Here is a 25787-nt window from a genome sequence, read left to right as displayed (position 1 = left end):
AAGGGTGCAAAAGTTATAATAAAATCAACTGAGAGCATGAGCAGCAGTGTGCGGCATTTTTATTTTTAATGAATTAACCTACAACTCTAGCACCTGCAAAAACTACCTGGATGTACGTATGCTCTTCTGCTTTTGTATAATGTCCTACATTCACCCACAATTAATTTACAATGTGTACACGTCATGATTGCAAGAAACAACAACACTATTGTGAGGAAAAAAAGACGCATAGGCATCCACAGATTCAAATGTGACAAAGTAGATGACAGTTGAGGTAAAAGAGTGGGGTGGACAGTGTTTTTCCTCTCACTAGGTAATCTGTGCCATCAGTCCCTCTAGCTCTGGACGCGCCTTGAAACGGGCTTGGTAATCTGCCTCTGTGTGCTGGGGAAACAGAAAAGCAAGTGTTATGACACTGAACAATTACTAACAAATGACAAAAGAAGTGTACATACTGTAGATATAGGATATGATCCATGGGCAAAAGAAAAGTAATGCAGAGGTCAACAACACAGATGTCATATGCTCACCGGCTTTACAGAGAGTTGAATCCCCTCTGGCTGATTCTTTAACAGGACCTCCATAAAGGTGGGGCATAATGTGGCGTTTAGTTGGCTGAGCTGTAAACAAAACACTTATCAATGCTCTCTCTAGAGTGAAACGTTGTTTGTCAGTGCAACTGCCAAAAGTTCAGAGAACACATTATCACTCAAAACGCTCCATTACCTGAACAATTCGCTCATGGGTCTTGAGGATGGCATCTACATACATCTTGGTCCCTTGCTCTGGCATGACCATGACTTCCGTGCTCTTAGTGGGCAATGCATAGCTGAGAGGAGAATAGTGTTAGTTCATCCCTTTAAGGTTAGTTAATTAACCAATAATTCAAAGATATTGGATGACGTAATCCCATGCTATGCAAGAGGGCCAAATGTGTGCCTCCTATTGAAGCATTATGAACTTTGCGACAGAGACATGGATATTTGGCCCATCAAATCTCTGAGTGAGGCCAGTAACACAGTGTCTTAAAGTCTACCTCTCACCTCTCAGCCACTTTGACGCCTAGCCGGTTGCAGAGATTATGGACGTACTGGGAGTAGTGCTCTACTAGGATCATGTCATACCCAGACACGTTCACGTTCAGAGTCCCGTACTCTGTATATGTAGCCATTTTGATCTGCTTCATCTGCTGTCTCTCTTTCTTTTTCTTTGGCTGAAGGCACAATACATGTTTTATTAGAAAGTAGACATGGTAACAGTGTAAGCTGGTGGCTTCAGTATTAGAAAGTATAAATAAGTGATGTACTAAGGACTTACCGCTTCTTTGGGTAACAGGTGCTTATATTTGCCAATCCCATGAGTAGGCATGGTCCTGTATTGTCTCTCATTGGAAAAAGACAGACACCCTGTAGAAAACAGTTATCCAGCCAAACAGATGGCTTACATACACTTAGGTAATTATATAAGTGGCAATATAACTTTCAGGATATAATCACTTCCTAAGGCTTTCCTAGAAAGTAAATTGATACACAACAGTAACTAACTATTGTTATTGGTGGGAGGACTTACCCTGAATCGGATGTTGCACTGATAGTGATGCCCTTAAAATAAACATCAGAAACATTATAGACACATTGAAATGTCGCTAGTTACCACCCCATCAAATGAAACCTGATGTGGTAATTATTGTGTCCTGTAACAACCAGCAATTGGCTGCCTATATGCTTTTAACTAGCTTACCCGAATAACAATCCTGCGTGGTCCAACGCACGTGAATGAAGTGCGAAGGAAGCCTGTAACTGGATAGAAGACAAACAAACAATCTATCATATACAAGTGTTTTGATATACTGACATGTTTGACCTTCCGTCTTACTAGCCAGCTAGCTACATCAACAATAAACGTGTCAAACACAATTTCTGAGTAGAAGACACACTACCTTGCGAATGACAGGATTCATTGCTTCAATTTTAAGATTATGTAATCACGTCACAACTCTCGAAATTATGTTAGATTCACAATTTTGCAGCAGCCAGTTGTTGCACATGTACACCAGAGGTTCTGAGAAAAACACTTCCGGTTGGTCCATCTGACTAAAATGTGGTATGGAACAAGGACAATATCTTATTTCCGCTTTCAAATGTGTTTGCTTCTCGCTTGCAGTTGCTTCTTCTATGTTTTATTACATTTTATTTAATATATCAATCAAAGAGAATACTAGCCGAGTATGAGGGTATTTGATACAGCCAAACAAGTGTATAAGATGTCATTATTGCTCACTGCACAATGTCATTGTATTACAAAGAATGACGGCATTGCGTTCAAAGTCCGATGCTGGCCCTGGAAACGTGGCGTCCTCGTAAAGCAACCTGCATCAACTCCCCTTTCATCTGACATATGCTAGGATGTGTATTTACATTGCATTACATTGCAAAAACTTCGTACCATGAAATATGCAAATTCCATCAATCGTTCACTTCAGGACGTGCGAACACAACACAAAACAAACGCCACGTTTTAATGTATTTCGACACTGATTCCCATTCTGAAATAGCTACTATATTATTGACGGATATATATTGGAAAGTTTATGTGGCGGGTCACGAAATGGGTGCGTTCGTAAATTCACTCTCTACTCCAATTTCAGAGCACTCTCGTCTGAGTGTGCCAGAGCTCAGAATAACTGAGGAATTTACGAACGCATAACACCCGTTGAATATGACCGGTGTCGGTAAACGTAATTAAATTGTTGCCAGCTGCACAGTTACAGTCAACAACGCTCTAAAACACATGAAAACAGCCTAACCAGCTCTGCTAGGGCGAGTAAAATGGTCAGAGTGAAGTGTTCTCCATTTGTGTCTGGAAGTAGCTTGCCAACTTTAGCCATTAGTTTGGGTGCTTGACTGCCATTGGTAGGATCAACCCTACTCCTCGGCGCTCTGATGGCTCCGAGAGCGAAACGCTCTGAATTTATGAACGTACAATCTGACAATCCTTTGAATTTACGAACGCCCAGAGCGCACTCTGGCACTCCAGAGTGAATTTGCGAACACACCCGTAATTTACACCACTGCATCGGAATGCCACAATCGCATTGGATTGGTGGAGCCGTGTGCCCGTCGTCGAACATATTAGGTTGTGACAAACTTCCTCTGAAACGGCTACCTAGCGATGGAGTGGGAGTGCTGAGGTAGTTAGTTAGCCAGGCAGGCAGTGAGTCACAAACAATTCAGCTGAGTGTTTGAGAGTCCGGTATTTACTAGATAGTTATTTAGCTACGAAACTCACCGACTGCCAGTCTAGCCAAGAAACTGTTAGTTTAGGAGCATTGCTAATGCTAGCTAGCTAGTTAACTTAGTTCTTACGGCACAAACCCCTCAACTTGTCAACTCAACTGGCTAGCTAGTAAGGATTTAACGTTAGCTAGCTCACTAAAGTAAGGGATAGTGTGTTTTTCCCACACTGTGGGCCACAGTCTACAACTTGTATTTGCCTGCCTAACAATATTGCAGTCATGTCCGCGGCAGGAGACTTCGGAAACCCTCTAAGGAAATTTAAATTGGTCTTTCTTGGCGAACAGAGCGGTAAGTGAACACTGTGTGGGGTAACGACTAACGTGTTGTGGTCATCATCAGTTTAGCTATTAACTGGCTAACTAGCTAATGCCAGCTCTCTTCAATCATCCTGGGCGAGTTCCTTAGTTTTAATCGATATCCACCGACAGCCATAATAACGAGACCATGGCGATTAAATTATCTAAATAGCTACGATTAGTGATATTGAACCTATCGGTGATATCAAGTGTTTAGCTACTTCGTTGCTAGCCTAGCTAGCTAACTAGTTATTTAACGACCGTTAACTAAGCTAGCAAGCTGTTGGGTGACGAGTTGTTTCTAGTTCACCCAGTCAGTCAGGTCAGCAGTCGAGTTGTAACGACGTTAACTAAAATAAATCGAAACACTACGTTAACTAGCTATCCAGTTGCTACATACTACTAGAATATAACCCGTTATGGTAGGTTGGTATAACTATGGCATACTATGTTTAGGTTATCTAGGTTTGATGTATCTCATTCACAATCAACTATGGTCGGTGTTGATTGAACAGTCAGAAATTTCAGATTTGTCTTTGGTGTTGTTCAGAGCAGTTGTCAAGTTTTCGGTGCTAACGTTAGCCATCTGTCGTTACTCTGGCCAAATACAGCCTCTGTGTCAAGAAAGATGTCGCATTGTACGTCAAACCAAAGCGTCAGTATCAATGCGTGGGCACTTTGCCAATGTTTATTAATGTCTTTATGCTAACGTTATATGGTTGATTTATAGACTCATGCCTGCCAGCCAGCACTGTCTTCTTCTCTCGTGGAGAGTTGGCACTTCATGTTGTACATTTCAACAGATTTCTGTTCTCATGATGTGGTGGCAATTCTGTTTCTCTTTTAAAAAGCAACGGTTCTTATAAAACCACCTGTTTCTCTGATTCTGACAACCAGTTGAGCTATTGTGCTGGATGGATCAGAGATACCCGTAACCCAACTTTCCCACAACGTAGATTGCAGACAGAACCACTCTGATTTGAGGCCTGTGGTTTTCAGAGCCCCTTTCTTTGCCAGCATTGTTCAACATAAGCACTGTGGTGTGCAGGATATCACATCTGTGTCTTCCCTGACTCCATTCAGGATGACCACAGGTTTCAGCCCTCTGGAGCTCTCACCGCAATCAAACAGCTCCTACTTAACTCTAGAATTAAGCAATTAACCTCTCTGTCCAACTTTAGTTGATTTCTCTGACCTCTAGTTATTGGATGGGGGCCCTGTTTCAATCACAATTCTTTGTTGAGACACAGAGAAATATCGAATTGAACAGGAACTAGTGTGGTTTGGGGCTTTAGGATGCAAATACAGTAGTATGATGGATATGTCATATAACATTACTGCATTGAGGAACAGCCAAGGACTGGAATGATGCCTTAACCTGGGTTACAGGCCTGATCTCAGCACTGCTGAGGGGGTGGGATGGTATGGCGGTGGCCTGGAAGTCAATATGTTCCTTTCATCGTATGCAAGCCTATAAAATAGTATATCCTATATACCACTGTCAGCAACAAACATCCCCCTCCTCTAACCAGAACCAATGCTACACTTCAATGAGATTTATGTGTGTGTTTGTGCTGCTAACAAACGTGTGTGATGTTTCTGTTGAGACTGGAGTTAGGGAGGAGTAATGTGGAGAATATACTGCTGTGATTTATTTTGCGTTCTGCCCAAGAGGAATGAAGCCTGACCTCTCACCCCTTCGCAGCCATTTATGTAAGCAGGGATTTCTGCGCTGGTGTGAGAGGTGAACACTGGATCAGAGTGAATAACTCCTGCCTTTTCATGTGCACAAATTAGGCCTAGTCAGTATAAATCCCTCAACGCTGGGAAACACACAAACGACAGACTTCACACTCATATGTTTTTGTCTGACATGTACAACTGTCCAGACTAATGAAAATGGGTATAGATTTTAAGTGACTTTACTTCTCAGGTGTTTTCGCCATTAGATCTTATCAGTGTAATTACTAATTGCATGTTTGAAAGGACGGCCTGACCCTCCCAAGTTAGGCCTACCCTTCCCTATAATTATGAGATGTTAAATCGAGGTCCTGACTCTCTGTGGGCAAGAGTAGGGAGGGAGTGTTTATCCTGGTTTCTTGGCTGGTTCCCAATTCCCAACCTGGTCATCGTATTACTCTGGCCACCTAATCATCCCCAGCTTCCAAATGTCTCTTTGAGCTACTCATCTCCCCGAAAACTCTTTCCTAGGCTGTTGCTAAAGTGTTCTCACCTCTTAGACAACTTACCTGGTAAGTAAAAATAATGCTAAAAACAAACAGCTCTCTTGCTAGCAGGCATGTAAGCATGTTTATATTTATTTAAGGAATACAATTTTGTTTTTAGGAAGTGGTGGGCCTCTAAATTAAACATTATTTTGAACTCCGCCCAGGGAAACTGGGAAGGGGGCGGTCTTGAACTCAAACTAGGTTATGGTTTTCCTCTCAGGAATAGTAGAGGTGGGCAATGGAATCGGTCAAGTCCTACCTTCTAATTTTAGGGAACACCACAGACGGGTTGGTGAGGGAAGGTGCAAGAAGGAGACTGAAGAAATTCGTCTTGGTCCCTAAGAACCTCACAAACTTCTACAGATGCACCATTGAGAGCATCCTGTTGGGCTGTATCGTCACCTGGTACAGCAACTGCACCGTCCACAACCGCAGGGCTCTCCAGAGGGTGGTGCGGTCAGCCCAGCGCATCACCGGGGTCACACTGCCTGCCCACCAGGACATCTACAGCACCCGGTGTCACAGGAAAGCCAAGAAAATCATCAAGGACCTCAGCCACCCGAGCCATGCCACGGCCTGTTCACCCTGCTACCATCTAGAAGCGGAGACATTACAGGTGCATCAAAGCTGAGATGGAGAGACTGAAAAACAGCTTCCATCTCCAGGCCATCAGACTGTTAAACAGTCACCACTAGCCGGCCTCCGCCCAGTTCCCTGCCCTGAACTTTAGTCACTGACCGTGTCCGAATGCCCATACGTGCGTCCTACACTGTACAAAACATTAAGAACACCTTCCCAATATTGAGTTGCATTTGCCCTCAGAACAGCCTCAATTCGTCGGGGCATGTACTCTACAAGGTGTCGATTAGCGTTCCACAGGGATGCTGGCCCACGTGGACTCTTAATGCTTCCCACAGTTGTGTCAAGTTGGCTGGATGTCCTTTGGGTGGTGGACCATTCTTGATACACACAGGAAACTGTTGAGCGTGAAAAACCTAGCAGTGTTGCAGTTCTTGACACAAACTGGTGTGCCTGGCACCTACTACCATACCCCGTTCAAAGGCACTTAAATATTTTGTCTTGCCCATTCACCCTCTGAATGGCACACATATACAATCCATGTCTCAAGGCTTAAAAATCATTCTACCCTGATTTGAAGTGAATTTAACAAGTGACAATAAGGGATCATAGCTTTCACCTAGTCTGTCATGGAAAGAGCAGGTGTTCTTAATGTTTTGTACTCTCAGTGTATCTTCTGTATTCTAGTCGAGGCCTATTCTATATTACTACTGCTGTACACACCTTTGCTATTCATATACTGCCCATAATGTTTTTATACACACCATCATATATATTTATATCCTGGACTCTGACATTGCTCGTTCTATATTTCTTAATTCCTTTCTTTGGGGGGGGGGGGGGGGGATTTGCGTGTTTTGTATTGTCAGGTATTACTGCACTGTTACTGCAGCTAGGAACATAAACATTTCGCTACACCCGTGAAAACATCTGCTAAATATGTGTATGCGACCAATTTTGATTTGTTTTAATATGGGGCTATGGGGAAAGCTGTACCGTTTGATTGGGAATACATTTCTACCTGTGGCAGCTACAAGGTATTCTCTGTCAAATCATGGCATGTTCATTCACTGGTCAGCGTTACAGTGGCTCCACAGAATGATTTAAATGTAGCTGGGGGCCTTTGCCATCTGGCATTCCTGTCACAAGAATGTCACTCTTATCTTCCCTTCCATACTTAGCCCATGCTGGGGATTGGTGTCACGTCCTGCCTTTAATCTATGTACACTCAATGGCACAAGAGCTGCTCTATTTTCTTGCATTCAAGGAGAAGTTTTCAGTTTCAAAAGTAGCCATGTCATTGGTGTATTTTAGAGGTCACACACTGGGCAGGTTGACCTCTTCAACTCTTTGTCTGTATTTAACTTCCATTGATGCCCATTTGATTGGCTGTTTGCTATCAGGAAGAGAATCAGGTAGAACGAGATTAGGCATATTGACTGAGGAATCAATTATTGAAAAGAGTTTGGTCTTTGGCTTGTCAAAAGAGAAGTATGTAAGACAATGTCATGTCAATTACATTGAGATAAAGAGAATGGAGTGAGAGAAGATTACATAAGGCCTCTAGATCACTCCCTCTGGCCCCATAACCTAACCTGTGGATTGGTGTGTCTCATCATCCTGATGAATGACAGGACCATAAGGTCAGGCTGAGCCACTGTTTCCCAATCTCCCCTAGCTAGTAGGCCTATGATATGTAGCAAAAACTAGACCACTGCCTGTCCCTAGTGCTCAAATCTGGCACACATTCGTCCCAGTGTTGTTGGTGTAGTGGTGTATATATATATATTGATGACTCTGAGCAATCTGTACCAGAGACCTGTGTGTACTGTGATTCTGAACACTGCTGTGTTATTGAGAGCTCTGCACAGGATCCATGACTTGAGGTCTACCCAGCCATGAGCAACAGTGATACAGTGGTAATATGATAGAGGGGTTGGGTGAGATGTACAGGGAAGGAGTAGGAGGGAGGGGGAGGTTGTACTGGAAATTAATACTTGTGCATTCCACGATGTGGTAGACTGGAGCAATGAAACAAAATGACTGTCTTTGTTTTCCCTGTTTTAATCCCTCCCTAATTTCCCTTGAGGTGTTGTCACATGCCAGTGCAGGGCGAGGGAGAGTGAGAGACATTCTCAGTATGCAAAAATAGAATGTTTAATAGTATGCAACATTTCGAAAATCAAGTATTGTTTAAATGCCAGTATGTTATGTCTGGGTTGGCATTGAGAATCTCCCAGCATTCCTTGGAGGGTTTTTTCAAGTCAATTCAAAAACCCTTCCGGATTTCTTATGTCATTTTTACTGATGTTCTCTCCCTTAAAGTGCAGACTCAGCAGACAGCTCCTCATGGTCTCTTACTCCAGGCCTCTTGGTTGGTTGGAGTCAAGTCATAAAGTAGTGGTGAGCTGTGGGCTTTGGTTAGAAAACAGATGGTGCACCTCAGCAAATTGTCTGAGGAGGAGTTGCTGTGTTCGGAGAATTGCAGCACCAAATCAGGCTAGAACATGTCTTATGTTAGCTATGTGAAATGAGACTCATTCCACGCTGGTCTGGTGAGGCCTCCAGTACTGTGTGTCTGTCTCTGTTTTGTCAGTGCTATGTGCCATCACTACTAGTGTTACTTACCCTTCAAGACCGTAATCAGGGCCATAGCCAGGGACTGATGGTAGGGGAGGGGGAGCGGAGTTGAAGATCATTTACTGCATTTCTATACAATTTAAAAACTCTAAAAGGCTATGTGGAGAACAGCAGAAACAAGCCGAAATGGCCCCATTTCTTATCACCTTGGCTGCTGTAGCTTCATTCACCACAGTCGATCTACAGACCCATAGCCTATTAGCTATACAATTAGCCGCTACACGTTAACTCACATTAACTCAGCACCGGGATTAAAAACTGTAATTTCATACTTACAGAGGGATCTGTTAGCAGAAAAAGTATTTTATAAACAAAAGGTAAACAAATGTTGGCTTTACAGAGCAGTCTTTTGGTGCAGTGTTCCAGCTAATCTCCTGCAATTCTACACATTTTGCCATTACTTATGCCATGTTAATATGAAATCTGAGTGAAAGTGATTAACAAAATCAATAAGCCCCCTGGAGGTCAGGGCCCCTGTTCATGTGCCCGGCCAGTAATTCGGCCATGATTACTAAAAGTTAAGATAGCTGTCTAGACTAATTGAGTGACTGTCAGTGACCACGTTTACATACACACCAATATCCTGTTATTATTCGGGATACTCAAGTACTCTGTTTTTGAGTTGACGCATATAAACATCATATCCCGTTTACAATAACCCAAAAAAGCTTGTATCCCATTTATGAGAAACCCGGATAAGATGCCTTGGATATGCTGATCTAAGACGGATACTGTGGCATGTAAACATCTTATCCTGTTTAATGTTGTTTTTGCGGTCTGCGCAGGCTCAGTTTCGAATATCATGGGTGTTGTGATGTTTTCATCTGATTGTCAAACAAATCACTTCAAAAAGTAGGTTACCTGCACATTTCGCTCCACCATAATAATTCCATAATTTAGACTACTATAATTAATTTACTATAATTTACTACTGGCTACTTTCACCCCTAATTTACACAAGTTTCTGCTTATAATTTCTGGCGTTTGGTATGCCATTTGTTTGTCAACTATAGTTTGATACATGCAGTTTCTCTTCTGTCATAACTTGTTGCCCAGAAGACTAAATAAAGTAGTGCTCACCAGAATAATGTTTTACATCGATAGAAGGAATGCGTTAGTAATCTAGTTAACACCTGTAAAGTTGTCTGTTTCGTTTAGGAACCGGGGAGAAAACGCAATAATGTCCAAATGTCATCAGTTTGACCGGTTTTAAGGAAATGAAAAGCGGAGAAAATTATGAAACACGTTTCTGATAAGACTTCAGTTAGTCTTGGGTGCATATTTTATGTGGTTAAAATACTGTCAGCTTGCATAACAGTGTCAAAGATAACACATTACACACGCATTCACATTTTCTCAAGAGATGCTGAAAGAAAGAAATAATTTCTCCACTCCTGTTTGTTCTCCGCTAACATCTGTTGTATAATTTCACTGCAAGTTAATATTGTATTACGCTACATGTGAGAGGTTATAGGCCTACAGTCAGTGTCCATATTTCAGTTACTATTCCAATTAATCCATATACTTAAATGAGGAATATTTTGTTTATTCATGGTACAGGGATACTCATGAGCGGGATATCAAAGGTGCATGTAAACAGCTACTATATGAGCTACTATCCAAAATACTGTGCACATGTAAACGGGGTCATTGAGTGACATCAAGAGGAAAACTGCAGATGCACAACCAATTTTCAAAATTGCACCTTGTGTATTCTACTATTCTAACTCAACAGTAAGTTGAGACCCTGACTGAGTTCCTAAAAATGTAATTAAAAATAAATCAAATTCGGAAAAATTACAGCGATCCGGACTTCTGTGTCCTTACGTAGCTATATTGGTTCTAACATGTGTCTTGTGTTTTTCAGTGGGGAAGACTTCATTGATTACCAGGTTCATGTACGACAGCTTCGACAACACCTACCAGGTAAGGCTAGACCACACAGACACCATTTAATCTGGATATGATAGTTAGGGCTAGGTTTACTATGCCGTTGGTCTCAATGCCTAACCCTAGTCCTGGTCCTACAACAGGGTGGGCAGGCATTTGCTCCAGACCAACACTAACACACTTGATTCAGCTAGTCTGTCTTTATGATTAGCCAATTGAATTAGGTCCATCCCGTGTAGCTCAGTTGGTAGAGCATGGCGCTTGCAATGCCAGGGTTGTGGGTTCGATTCCCACGCAGGGCCAGTATGAAAAATAAATAATGTATGCACTAAGTCTGCTAAATGACTAATGTAAATGTCTGTTAGTGCTGGGCTCGACTAGGCAATATGTTTGTTGTTCCTTCATTTCAGTCTAACTACAGTACTAAAGCCTTTCCTTATCAATCTACCATCTTCATCATTGTCAGAAACTTTCTCATTCTTCATTCTTTCTCATTTCCAGGCCACAATAGGAATAGATTTCTTGTCAAAAACCATGTACCTCGAAGACCGAACAGTAAGTTTGACTTTCTTCTTTTTAAATCGATCTCTCTTGAAATTGTCTTATTCCATGGAGTGGTAATATGCTGATTATGATTGGAATATTTAAGTGAGTGTGTTAATCATGACTGTGGTGTTATGTGATACTTTTACTGAGGAATGTTAAATTGCATTATGGTGATTTTTAGAAAATGTCTCTCTTTGAAATGTAAAGATGTACCCATTCACTGGTACGCACGCACCCCCACCAAATCACACAGGTCTCTGTCTTTACTGTATCCTTGCCAACAGTGGTTTCTGGGACTTTGGGGATGCTGGGTATCCTGTGTCCTGACTCTGTCTGCTCTAACTGTGTTTTATCCTGGCCCAGGTTCACACACACAGCACACACACTAGCACCTTAAAGAAGCCGGAGAGCCGCCCTGTCCTGGACTTGGATCCTGCCTCTTCCCTTTCTTCCATTTTCCCCATCTGCTCATATTCGGTTCATTCTGGTTCTGAAATTCAATATCTAGTGTGAAGGAGAGAAGATCATCTCAGAAATGAGGCCTAGTACCCATGATTCCCCTGGCCCTCACCATTCCTCCTATGGTCACACACTCCCTGCATGCAACCCTCTTTCTCTCTCTCTCGCTCCCGTTCTTCTCTATTTCTCTCCCTTTTCTCTCATTCAGAAGTTGATTCAATTTTGATTTGTTTTATTTCTTTATTCTTTTTGGTTTCTTACTTCATGTTTCCATTGTTTCTGCGCTCCTTTTGTCTCCTTTTCTTTTCATCCTTTCTTTTTCCTTTTCTTTTCCTTTATTTCTCCTCCCATCCGCCACAGATCAGGTTGCAGCTGTGGGATACGGCTGGGCAGGAGCGTTTCCGTAGCCTCATCCCCAGTTATATCCGAGACTCTGCCGCCGCTGTCGTAGTATACGACATCACAAGTAGGTACTCCCCTCCGCGCCCCGCCCACTCGACGTGCGTGCGTGACCCCCCCCTCAACCCTCGTCCAGTTCTCCCCTCTCTTACCACCACCTCTTCCTCTCCTCCCCTCTTGCCCCTCTCCTCCATCTCTCCCCTTCTCCTTCTCTCCCTGTGTGCTGGTGGTAACGTGCTGCTCAGGTGAGACTGCAGCTTTGGGACACAGCCGGCCAGGAGCGCTTCCGGAGTCTGATCCCTAGCTACATACGAGACTCCACCGTGGCCGTGGTAGTCTATGACATCACAAGTGAGTGCGGTCCCTATTGATGGAAAAGTGATGGAAGGATACCAATCAAAACAAAAAAAGATGTCCTCCTTTTTTGCCGCTGGCTCAAGTCCCTTTTCTATTTTCTGTTTTTCCATTCTCCTTTTTTCCCCTACCTGATGCCTTTTGTCCCCTTTTCATGTTTGTTGATGTTTTCCTCCCACTCTTTTTTTGTATATGTCCACTTGGGCCACTTCTTTATTTAGTCTGCTTTTTGCGTGATTGTAGTCTGTGAACATTTCTCTGTTTCAGTATTAAATAGACAAATATTAATTTGTTCACCAGAAGGGCAAAGCATTCGGTAGCATACATACAACCCAATTAAATATTAGGCTACAGACAAAATAGCTTTGAATAGTAAATATCAGTCGGTAAAATCTGTTTATACTAAATAGTTTAGTAGTTTCGTAGATGATTTCTTGTTTTTTCCAATAGAGCAATCTAATTTCTTTTCAATCCTTCCCTATCTTTATTTCTCTGGACCAGTCTTTCTTGATCTCTCTTTTTTGGTCATGTCAACCATGACTTCTTAGGTTTGTTGTTCACCCATATACAAAACAATGAAGTGTCTTATTTAGTTTCATTAGAAATAATTGGTATCGGCAGCTTTGATGTTGCTTCAGGGGCCTATTTTGCCTGATTATTAAATAACAATGTTCAGTTTTCACATGTGTCTCTGCTACCATGTGTGTATGTGTTAGGTGATTGGCCATTAGGGGGAGATAAAAGCAGACATGGCTCTGCAGCAGGGCTAGAGGACATCTATTTAACTGGCTCTCTGGGGAGGAAGTCTGACTGTCACTTCAGAAAAACGGACACCACTTCCAGCTGGATAGAGGATAGACCGTTAAATACATATATACAGTCGTGGTCAAACGTTTTGAGAATGACACAAATACTAATATTCACAAAGTCTGCTGCCTCAGTTTTGATGATGGCAATTTGCATATACTCCAGAATGTCATGAAGAGTGATCAGATGAATTGCAATTAATTGCAAAGTCCCTCTTTGCCATGAAAATGAACTTAATCCCCAAAAAACATTTCCACTGCATTTCAGCCCTGCCACAAAAGGACCAGCTGCCATCATGTCAGTGATTCTCTCGTTAACACAGGTGAGAGTGTTGACGAGGACAAGGCTGGAGATCACTCTGTCATGCTGATTGAGTTAGAATAACAGACTGGAAGCTTTAAAAGGAGGGTGGTGCTTGAAATCATTGTTCTTCCTCTGTTAACCATGGTTACCTGCAAGGAAACACGTGCCGTCATCATTGCTTTGCACAAAAAGGGCTTCACAGGCAAGGATATTGCTGCTAGTAAGATTGCACCTAAATCAACCATTTATCGGATCATCAAGAACTTCAAGGAGAGGGGTTCAATTGTTGTGAAGAAGGCGTCAGGGCGCCCAAGACAGTCCAGCAAGCGCCAGGACCGTCTCCTAAAGTTGATTCAGCCGTGGGATCGGTGCACCACCAGTGCAGAGCTTGCTCAGGATTGGCAGCAGGCAGATGTGAGTGCATCTGCACGCACAGTGAGGCGAAGACTTTTGGAGGATGGCCTGGTGTCAAGAAGGGCAGCAAAGAAGCCACTTCTCTCCAGGAAAAACATCAGGGACAGACTGATATTCTGCAAAAGGTACAGGGATTGGACTGCTGAGGACTGGGGTAAAGTCATTTTCTCTGAATCCCCTTTCCGATTGTTTGGGGCATCCGGAAAACACCTTGTCTGGAGAAGACAACTACCTCAACTAGCCGGTGCCCCAGCACATTGACTCTGCAGCGGTAGCCCCCTGTATATAGCCTCGCTACCATCAGTCCTGTGTCATGCCAACAGTAAAGCATCCTGAGACCATTCATTTGTGGGGTTGCTTCTCAGCCAAGGGAGTGGGCTCACTCTCACAATTTTGCCTAAGAACATAGCCATGAATAAAGAATGGTACCAACACATCCTCCGAGAGCAACTTCTCCCAACCATCCAAGAACAGTTTGGTGACGACCAATGCCTTTTCCAGCATGATTGAGCACCTTGCCATAAGGCAAAAGTGATAACTAAGTGGCTCGGGGAACAAAACATCGACATTTTGAGTCCATGGCCAGGAAACTCCCCAGACCTTAATCCCACTTGTGGTCGATCCTCAAGAGGCGGGTGGACAAACAAAAACCCACAAATTCTGACAAACTCCAAGCATTGATTATGCAAGAATGGGCTGCCATCAGTCAGGATGTGGCCCAGAAGTTAATTGACAGCATGCCAGGGCGGATTGCAGAGGTCTTGAAAAAGAAGGGTCAACACTGCAAATATTGACTCTTTGCATAAACTTAATGTAATTGTCAATAAAAGCCTTTGACACTTATGGAATGCTTGCAATTATACTTCAGTATACCATAGGAACATCTGACAAAAATATCTCATAACACTGAAGCAGCGAACTTTGTGAAGACCAATACTTCAAATCAAATTTTAATGGCCACATGCGCCAAATACAACAGTGAAATGCTTACTTACAGCCCTTAACCAACAGTGCATATATCTTTTTAATAAAAAAGTAAAATAACAAAAAAGTGTTGAGAGAGAAAAAAAGAGCAGAAGTAAAATAAAATAACAGTAGGGAGGCTATATATACAGGGGGGTACCGCTGCAGAGTCAATGTGCTGGGGCACCGGCTAGTTGAGGTAGTTGAAGTAATATGTACATGTGGGTAGAGTTAAAGTGACTATGCATAAATAATTAACAATACTTGTGTCATTCTCAACTTTTGACCACGACTGTACAGTCTATGTCCCTCAAACTCAACTCTGGACCTTGAAGCCAGTTCCACTGCATCTTTTCATTGTTCCCCTCTAATCAGGGACTGATTTAGCCCTGGGACACCAGGTGTGTGCAATTAATTATCAGGTAGAACAGAACCAGCAGGCTCCGGACCTCGTAGGGTAAGAGTTGAGTACCCCTGGTCTGTGGGATAAACAGATAGACAGGAAGGCAGAATACAAGGAAATGGATAGATAACATAGTAGCCTAGATGGATGGATGGTGTAGTGGCTAAATTGTCCAATTTAATTGTACCAAAACAATTTCCACAGTGGAGAGTGGTGAAATGTTAGTCTTGACGCATACAAATCCAATGTCCAGAGTGATTCAAGTTGAAAAATAATCGTCAATTAATTTTTAGTTCTTCTGTTTACAAAATGTAAAGAAAAATCTAACAAAACGAATTCTGATCATTCAAACTAAAGAAACAAATAGCATGGTCTGGTATGGTCAAAAGACTGCTGCCGTTCCAGTCAATCCCAGTAAGCCTTGGAGTCTGTAGGCCTTTTAACTGTATTCTCCATCAGCCTGTCGAGTGGGGTACACACACTTGACATGGGATTAGTGGCAAACACACACAACTGAAATTCCTTATGAATTTGAAACATAAAAATGTACAATATAACCTATTTGGCTCCTACATATGGATAAATAGATAGGACATGGGAGCTGGATTTACTTAGTTTAATGATCTTACTTGTTGTTACATTCTCTGTATATTTGTTACTGTCTCTGTCATTCTGCTCATCACCACAATTCAGTACTCGTCACAACCTGAATAGAGATGAACATGTATTCTCTGATCTCTCTCTCTCTCTCTCTGCCCTACTCCCCTCCCTCCCTCCTCCTGTGTCAGATGTCAACTCTTTCCAGCAAACCACAAAATGGATTGATGACGTCAGAACGGAGAGAGGAAGTGATGTCATCATCATGCTGGTGGGAAACAAGACGGACCTTGCAGACAAAAGGTGTGAGTGACGTAATAACTGAAGGCTAAAGTCAGTAAGCATGTAGAGCTCTTCAGTCCTCCTCAGACCAGGGGCCTCATAATAATTGAGTCAATTTTACACTAAATATCTGTGTGAGCCATTTCTGAAAAGACTGCGCACGCACAAATATAGAGATGTATAAACTTGGTGCATGCCATACATGCATACGCATGTTTCCCGTTATAAATCAGACCTCTCGTAAAACTGCACGCCTGAAAAATGCCCTTCATTCACCTTTTATGGTGACGATAACGCCCTTATTTGCTGTATACTGTAGAAGTATTGGAATTAGGCCAAGATGGCCTCTAAAGGAAATAACAATGGCGAAATTGATCAAATGTCTTTGGCGGTGTTGATAGGCTATAGCAAATGTCAATGCAAAAGAAAACATCCTATCTGACCGTTTCTGAAAGACAAAAGCAATTGCAAGTTGTGGACCTGTAAACTGATCGTTTCCATGTCCATTTCCTGCAATGATCATGGGAATGAAATAAATAATAGGAAATAGATGCCTATTTCGAATTATTTTAGAATGCAAAGATAAAATACATTTATTTTCGCTTTTACATTTTAGTCATTTAGCAGACACTCTTATCCAGAGCGACTTACTGTTAGTGAGTGCATACATTTTTCATACTGGCCCCCCGTGGGAATCGAACCCACAACCCTGGCGTTGCAAGCGCCATGCTCTACCAACTGAGCTGGATCTTATTATATTCAGCTAACTTTTTTTTTGTTATTATTAATGTATCATATATTCCTGCACAAGGCTTCTAGGCTACTTTTGCCTTCTTGCAATGCAATACTTCAACCAGTGGAAACTGTGCGTACGCATAGTCTAAAGTTTGCGGGAGGATAAGCACATTCTCACGTTCAGTTTTTATAAATGCCATCTTTTGCGTGAGAACCGGCACACACATTTTTTTAGGGCATATTTTGTGCTTATGCAACATTTTATAAATGAGGCCCCAGGTCCTGGAGGGCTCTCTCCATTGGAGCATACTAATGAATCCACTGATTGTAACTGTAGAGAGATTTAAGACTGTCTGAGACCTTTAGGCCCTCCTGTGTTGAGTGGGAAACACTGCTGTCTAGGTACGGCTGAGCAGGGACTTGTTGGCCATAACAAGGGATCCAACCTCTTCCTTTGATACAGGCCCTATAGAGACTGATCTGTCTGGGGTTGAATAGACCACACAGAGACTCTTTTGAGATTAGCATGACCTAGATATATTAGAATTATTCAGAGATTCAACTGATCATAGCATGTCTTATCCATTTGTGTGTTCAAACAATTGTGATAGCCAAACCGCTCCTTTTTATTTTAACACATGGTTTGCCACTATAACCCCCAATGCTTTTCGCCTTAAAACAACTGCTTTGAATTACTATTCCCATTTTTTATTTTTATTGATTGCTGTCCTGCTGTGTTGTATTATTGGCATGCTGTGTCTATATGAGCTGACCGTATGCTGTTGCTGTGCATATTTAACCCTCTTATCTACCACAGGCAAGTTGCTATTGAAGAGGGTGAGAGGAAGGCCAAAGAGCTAAATGTAATGTTTATTGAGACTAGTGCTAAAGCAGGTTACAACGTCAAGCAGGTGAGTTTGTGACTGAGTCGTGCTCTCCGTCCATGCTTCCACTGCTGCTGCCTCGGCTCACCGTCGAAAGGTCACCCATTATAGTCAGAGTTCAGGGGTTAAGGGTCAAATGCTACAGTAATGATGGATGGGTAGGTTTAGTTTAGCCCAATCCTTATATGGAATATGTAAGGTCATTAGCATTTGTGAAATGGCTCGCACAGGCACACCATTCTATAATACCCATTGATTGATAATTTTAGATTTAAGCGCCTTTCATTTGTATCCTATATGGTGTATTGAACCAGGAGCTGAGGTGGTACTCTGAGGTGTTGAGAGATGAAGTAGGAGCTGTGTGGGCACTTTTCGACGGAGCAGAGGTTGCAGGAGGAGAAGCAGCAGGAGGAGACACGGCATGTTCATCCTTCACTTCATGATGTTCACCTTCTCTTTTTCATGTGTTTGTGTACATCTGGTGTGTGTGTCTGTGTCGTGTGTCATCGCAGACAGATAACCACAGAAGAAGGGGAACAGAGAGCCAAAGAGCTGAATGTTATTTTTATTGAAACAAGTGCAAAGACAGGCTACAATGTCAAACAGGTAGAGCGCAGCGTGTGTGTGATGTGTGCAGTGCTCACGCGTTCTTCTGACAGCTTCTCTCTCATGTGTGCGCGTGCATATCACCATGCGTGTGTTGAACGCTGGCTTGCATTTACACTAAATGGGGTCCTTGGATATGTCTCAGAACTCCTGCCTACCAATCTCATGTCAGTCATAATAACCAAAGACCAGAGGGTTCTTTGCACCCTGGGACAGACCATCCACTGCCCTTTAGAGGTGTGGGCTCAGAGTTGGTCTGCTGGGTGGGACAGAGTTTTTAGACTTGTAATCCACACCCCAGGTTTGATTTGAAGTGATTTCTCTGACCAATATCAAATTATTATATTTAATGCATTATCTGCATGATCTTGAACTCCTCCTCTCCAGCAGGTTCATTTATTGGATGGTATTCTACCTCCTTTTAGGAGGATATGATTACTGCTGTCTACCTTAAACCAATTAATGAACAAAGCTTGAATCAGTCTGGATACTATCTTAAGCATTGGGTTTCGTGAGCTCTACAGTAGGTTTGTGTGGAAGGCACGCTGTACAGATCATTTATGAAAGAGGCCTTTGTTCAAACCCTCAGGCAAGTAAACATATTATTAAAGCAAGCAGCGTACATGAGGAGCAGTTTCCCCTGCTCAAACCAACTAAGATAAAAGAATGAGCTCTGATTTACTGATTAGAATCATAGATGATTGACCTATCAAACGCACACAGATTCTATGGGCTCTCCTTTCTCATGGTGTCTGCCTCTGGACAGGTGAACCTTACAGTGTGCCTGTTTTAATGCTTCCAATGACGATGTATTAAGAAGACCGAAAGCCCACAGAGCTGCCCTGCCCTCTCTGTGGATGGCAGGCCACATGTCAGGGCAGGATGTCTGGAATGGTCTGACTCTGACAGACAAGGTCTGTTCTCTCTCCTGCAGCTGTTCCGGCGCGTGGCTGCTGCCCTCCCTGGCATGGAGAGCACACAGGACAAGAGCAGAGAAGACAGTATCCTTACTCTACACAGACACACGTGTGTATGACTACACATGTTTTTCAGTGGCAATAGTAGTTATAAATGCTTACAGATTGTACTCAAACATTTAGAGACACCTATTGGCTAGCTTGTAAACCTATTGACACATATTGAGAAGATGGGAAGTGTTTGAAAGGACTTCATGTGTTCCTATCTGACCTCTCTGAGTTGGTCCTTAACCCCTCCTCCCCCAGTGATTGACATAAAGCTGGAGAAGCCCCCAGAACAGCCCGTCAGCGAAGGAGGCTGCTCCTGCTAACTCCTGCTAACTCCAGCCTCCGTTTATCACGCTCTTCCCATCCCTCTGTTTCTCTCTCTCTCCTGCGCTTTGTTCTTGATCTTTCTCGCCCTGGCTTATTCACTCCCCCTATTGGCCTCTATGCTGTACCTTTCCTCTCTGCTTCACTGCGCTCCCTCTCTGAACTCCTTGATTCCTAACTCCTTCACCGCAGCCTGAAAGAGAAGAACACTACCTGTCCATCATCCTTGTTGTCGTGGAAACCTGCTCTCTCGCTGAGATGACCTTAAGCTTAACAAGCAAAAAGTGGATGTGAATGCTATTATATTTCATTTGAACTTTCACTCTACTTTGGCAATCAAAAAGGAAATTATTTATTGTTAAAAAATATTCAAGCACTGTATCCTGTTTTTCTGTAAAATGCCATGCAAGTGACTCGTTCCTACGTCATACTTCCGTGTTCATATCCCTGGTCTTTTACATGGGCTTCAAGATAATATCTTCATATTTATGAAAACACGGATATATTAGGCTTTGTGGATGAAATTAATTCTGCCAGATGCCTTTTATGACATTTTTGAAGATTGAAGACTATTTAAAAGGCCTAGAAAAGTTCAAAAACTACAAGGTTACTTGCTGCGTCACTTGCATGGGTATACTCTGTGGAAATGGTTGGTTGGACAGTTGTCAAAAATGATGGCAGCATGTGCGGAACCTAGACTTCAGTCATGGATACTGAGTGGAATTTTTCTGCCATAAATGGGTTCTGAATGGATTATTACAGCTCAGCAGCCCCCAAGAATATCACTCACTCAGTGACAGGTAAAAGTTGAGCATACCAACCTTTCCTTTTTTTGCCGGTCCCACCACAGAGTAGCCACACAGTGTCACTCCACAGAAGCATGGTATGACAACACAATGTAGGGAAACTACAAGAACTCACACACACACAGCATCATGACACAGTCCCACCACAATAACGTAAAGTAACAACAATAAAACACAAGGGCAGTCTCACTACCACAACACGACCGTCCTTAATTTCTCCCATTGTCCTCACAAATGAATAAAAACTATCTTCATCTTGGCTGCCATTTTCTATTATATCTCTTGCTTAGATCTTTACTTTTTTGTAAAGAGTACAATTATTATCATAGATGAAAAGATATTGCTTTGGAGAACGGTAGTGTTTGTGAAATGATTTTAGAATGTTGAGAAGTATATTCAACACAAACCCAACTTTGTTAGATATGCAGACATGCCTTTTTAACAGTTAATTGTAGAGGGCTTCCATGGTTTTGGGATTTCCTGGCTTTGTTCGGTTTGGTTTAATGTTATATCGACACTTTAGAGGTATAATTTTTAATTTTTTGGTTTTGATCTTTTGTTAATGAGAATTATCGTACATGTTCATTCAGTCCACAATGACTTGTAATATTTATTTATACTGGATCATGTTTCTTTTTTATTACTGTTAATACTATCATTCTTGGGATGATCCCTAAATGGCTAATAGAGTATTTTGTCAACCACCTGATTTTCAAACATGACCTCCAGCTCTTCTGGTGATGTCACTACTCCACCCAAAATGATGATTTGATCCAACTGAAAAACAATAGTGCAATGTTTTTTTGTGTATGTTTCTGGAGGAAAGTCCACAGTTTTTTTGGTAGCGTCTTGGTCCGTAACCTTTTATCTTTGGAATGGTTTTAACTGGAGGTTGGAGGTAAACTGTCTGTGCTGCCACAAGCTCATAATTTGCACTGCTAGAATTCATCAGTGTCTTATCGTCATCCCCAAGAAAGGTCTGCATTTAGTAACTGAAATGTCCTTTTTTGATGGTTGAATAAATAGATAAATGCTAGACAAGGAAAGCTGCAAAGCGTGCCTAGTCTAGTTATTTCCTGTCAACTTGGTGTTTTGTCAGTGTTGAAAATATTTGAATTCAATATTTCAAGTCTGTAAATCATTTCCCCACAACATAATTGGGTCATAGTGGGCAACGTTTAGGCCATCTATGGCCATAACCAGCTATCGTCCTCAGACGGAGTGTTTTCTGGCACTGTAAGTGAAGACCAGGTGAAGGACAAAGTATTGGCCTTCTGTCTGATATGGTTAGATGTCAGGGCAGGCTCCATCCTGTTTCAAGGGGAAGGTCTTGGGTAAGGTCGAAGAATGTTTACTCTGTAATCATGCCTGTCTGCACTCACCAGCAACACTGCATCCACTTTCTGACAACCTCTCTGAAATAGCTTACCAGTAAGCTACAAGACCATTTGTCAGTGCTCATATCAGTTGATGATTACAGCTTCCCAGCTACCACAGTGCATTTTACTTAGCATTTTTTCAGTAGGTTTGGTTTAGTGGAACTGGTAACAGAGTTGATACTGATCTGACGCATAAATCAACTATGCCTCTGACTGGAGCCCATCCCTTTACTGTCCTGCTGAGAGCCGGTATAGCCACTAGGTGGCAGCCTCTCCAACGACTGTCCAGGGGACCAGGAGCAGTGAATTCCACGAGTCTTGACTGTTCATAGGATCTATGTCGGCTCCCTGATGAATGTTACCTACACACACACCAATCCCTGCATCCCCACTCCCTTCATAGACATGTTGACCTACGTAGTTATGCATCATCTAACGTACTATCACCTACTACCTTATCATCTACGTAGTTATTGCGTCATCTATCATACCATACACTTTCAATCTTCTTTTGGTTAAGTGACCCCTATACTATTCTACTCATGACAGATGATAAATAGCCTACTTTGAGGTAGTGAACAGTGTTCTCTAGTCTACTGCAGGGGTAGCTGGATAATTTCCCCTGACTTCACACAGATGTATTTTCACCCTATTTGATTCATACTCAGGGTTCAAGCTTGAAGCCCTAAATATGGGGTATCAACACAGGATTATGACAAGGGAATAGCAACATCTATTATTAATGATCAGCATCTTTGTGACAAGAAAATCGTAAAATTGATATTTTTGGAATATCCATTCATCTAAGATTTATTTTTCCTGTTAATTCATTAATGCAATTTAGGGTTTCTCTCCATCCAAGGTCATTGACGAAATAATATTTGTTGTGTGTGCGTGCACGTGTGTGTGTTTATTTAATTGTATGTGTTCATGTAAGCATGTGTGTTTGCTTGTGTGTGTGTGTGTCTGTGTTTGATCTGGCTATTCTAGGTCACTGATGACACACCTGCGTCTCTCATGTGCAATAGAGCTCTGAATTCATTCAGCCCCAGCCAGCTGACGACAGCCCTCCAGAGCCTCTCTATGTCACTAACCCAGGCCCAAACACATTCCACTGCCTCAGGACTGATACACCACGTGTCCTTGATGAGGATGAGACCCTAAGGCCCCTCGCCCAAGATGCTGAACACACACAATGCTCCCTCTCCCTCCGATCCTATCTGCTCTCTCTCTCTCTCTCTCTCTCTCTCTCTCTAACACACACACATACACAGAGCTAGATACATTGATTCACTGCAGTGGTTGCTGTGTAAGGTCTGTGGTTGTGAACTTGCTCCCTTTAGCCTGATTGCCTGCTGAAGTCGTGGCTGGTTTTATATGAGGGAATGCAATGACACTGCACTGTTACCATGGCATCACAGGGGCACGTTTCCTACTCACCTCTCACAAACCTGCATACAACCTGAATCCCAACCCCCCACTCTCTCCCTGCCTCTTACCTCCTTCTATTTCTTCTTATGCCCTAAAACCACATATCTCTCAGTCTGTCCTTGCTTCAAATAACATTTTATTGATCACATGCTTCGTAAACAACAGGTGTGGACTAACAGTGAAATGGTTACTTACGGGCCCTTCCCAACAATGCAGAGAGAAAGAGAAATAAATAAATAATAGAAAACTCTCAACCCGCTCCACTACAGCCCCGTCAATGTTAATGGGGGCATGCTCGGCCCACCGTTTCCTGTAGTCCACGATCAGTTCCTTTGTCTTGCTGATGTTAAGGGAGAGGTTGTTGTCCTGGCACCACACTGCCAGGTCTCTGACCTCCTCCCTATAGGCTGTCTCGTCGTCCTCTGTGATCATGCCTACCACCATTGTGTCGTCTGCAAACTTAATGATGGTGTTGGAGTCGTACGCGGCCATGCAGTCGTGGGTGAACAGGGAGTACAGGAGGGGACTAAGCACGCACCCCCGAGGGGCCCCCGTGTTGAGAGTCAGAGTGGCGGATGTGTTGTTGCCTACCCTCACCACCTGGGGGTGGGATCCAGTTGCAGAGGGAGGTGTTCAGTCCCTGGATCCTTAGCTTAGTGATGAGCTTGGAGGGCACTGGTGTTGAACGCTGGGCTGTAGTCATTGAACAGCATTCTCACGTAGGTGTTCCTTTTGTCAAAGTGGGAAAGGGCAGTGTGGAGTGCAATAGAGATTGCGTGATCTGTGGATCTGTTGGAGCAGTATGTGAATTGGAGTGGGTCCAGGGTGTCTGGGATGATGGTGTTGATGTGAGCCATGACCAGCCTTTCAAAGCATTTCATGGCTACAGATGTGAGTGCTACGGGGCGATAGTCATTTAGACAGGTTACCTTGGCATTCTTGGGCTCAAGGACTATGGTGGTCTGCTTGAAACATGTAGGTATAAAAGACTGGGTCAGGGAGAGATTGAAAATGTCAGTGAAGACACTTGCCAGCTGGTCAGCGCATGCTCTGAGTACGCGTCCTGCGGCCTTTTGAATGTTAACCTGTTTAAAGGTCTTACTCACATCGGCTACAGAGAGCGTGATCACACAGTCTTCCGGAACAGCTGGTGCACTCACGCATTGTTCAGTGTTGCTTGCCTCTAAGCGAGAATAGAAGGCGTTTAGCTCATCTTGTAGGTTTGTGTCACTGGGCAGCTTGCGGCTGGGTTTCTCTTTGTAATCCGTGAAAGTTTGCAAGCCCTGCCACATCCGACAAGTGTCAGAGCTGGTGTAGTAGGATTCAATCTTAGTCCTGTATTGACACTTTGCCTGTTTGATGGTTTGTCGGAGGGCGTAGCGGCAGCTCTAGCGTTTAGCTCAGTGCGGATGTAAAATGTAAATGTAAATGGATGTTGCCTGTAATCCATGGCTTCTGGTTGGGATATGTACGTACGGTCACTGTGCGGACGACGTCGTCGATGCACTTATTAATGAAGCTTGTGACTGATGTGGTAGACTCCTCAATGCCATCGGATGAGTCCTGGAACATTTTCCAGTCTTTGCTAGTGAAACAGTCCTGTAGCTTAGCATCCGCTTCATCGGACCACTTCCGCATTGAGCCCATCACTGGTACTTCCTGTTTGAGTTTTTGCTTGTAAGCAGGAATCAGGAGGATAAAGGAATGGTCAGATTTGCCAAATGGAGGGCGAGGGAGAGCTTTGTATGCATCTCTGTGTGTGGAGTAACGGAGATCTAGAGTTTGTTCACCTCTAGTTGCACAGGTGACATGCTGGTAGAAATTAGGTAAGAGGGATTTCAGTTTTCCTACATTAAAATCACCGGCCGCTAGCAGCGCCGCCTCTGGATAAGCATTTTCTTGTTTACTTATGGCCCTATACAGCTCGTTGAGTGCAGTAAATAGACTGCTACAAAAAATATAGATGAAAACTCTCTTGGTAAATAGTATGGTCTACAGCATATCATGAGGTATTCTAACTCCGGCGAGTAGAACCTCGAGACTTCCTTAATAATAGAGATTGCGCACCAGCTGTTGTTAACAAAGAGACACACACGACCCCCCTTGAGCTTCCCCGACGCTGTCGTTTTGTCCTGCCAATGCATAGAAAAACCAGCTAGATGTGTATTATCCATGGCCTTGTTCAGACAAGTTTCCAAGAA

General features: G+C 42.9%; 1 protein-coding gene and 1 pseudogene across 2 annotated transcripts; one reads left to right on the top strand and one right to left on the bottom strand.

Annotated features, from left to right (window-relative positions):
• Positions 1-42: 42 nt before the first annotated feature.
• Positions 43-2323, bottom strand: LOC311142119 (large ribosomal subunit protein mL48-like). The gene is made up of 8 exons (XM_084177708.1): positions 1940-2323; positions 1741-1799; positions 1570-1601; positions 1318-1406; positions 1044-1213; positions 727-829; positions 531-620; positions 43-384 (listed from the first exon to the last, which is right to left on the bottom strand). Exons 1-8 carry the CDS (start codon positions 1958-1960, stop codon positions 310-312), a joined length of 639 nt encoding a protein of 212 aa, XP_084033834.1. The 5' UTR covers positions 1961-2323; the 3' UTR covers positions 43-309.
• Positions 2324-3154: 831 nt separating this feature from the next.
• Positions 3155-21864, top strand: LOC311142107 (ras-related protein Rab-6A-like; annotated as a pseudogene). Its single transcript, XR_014615540.1, has 8 exons — positions 3155-3584; positions 10907-10965; positions 11431-11484; positions 12295-12684; positions 16366-16477; positions 18009-18102; positions 19616-19682; positions 19905-21864. The product of XR_014615540.1 is annotated as a ras-related protein Rab-6A-like (transcript).
• The last annotated feature ends 3923 nt before the right edge of the window (positions 21865-25787 follow it).

Source organism: Coregonus lavaretus, assembly GCF_964263955.1.
Source record: "Coregonus lavaretus genome assembly, chromosome: 15".
Lineage (NCBI taxonomy): Eukaryota > Metazoa > Chordata > Actinopteri > Salmoniformes > Salmonidae > Coregonus > Coregonus lavaretus.
Note: the sequence above shows the minus strand (reverse complement) of the source record. Positions and strands in the feature narration are given on the sequence as shown.

Excerpts from the sequence above, each read along its gene's own strand:
- LOC311142119 (XM_084177708.1), bottom strand. The coding sequence starts at position 1,960 with ATGAATCCTGTCATTCGCAAG. Across the intron at positions 1,602-1,740 it reads CACGCAGGATTGTTATTCGG|GGCATCACTATCAGTGCAAC; the intron begins GTAAGCTAGTTA and ends GTTTATTTTAAG. Across the intron at positions 1,407-1,569 it reads AGTGCAACATCCGATTCAGG|GGTGTCTGTCTTTTTCCAAT; the intron begins GTAAGTCCTCCC and ends TGTTTTCTACAG.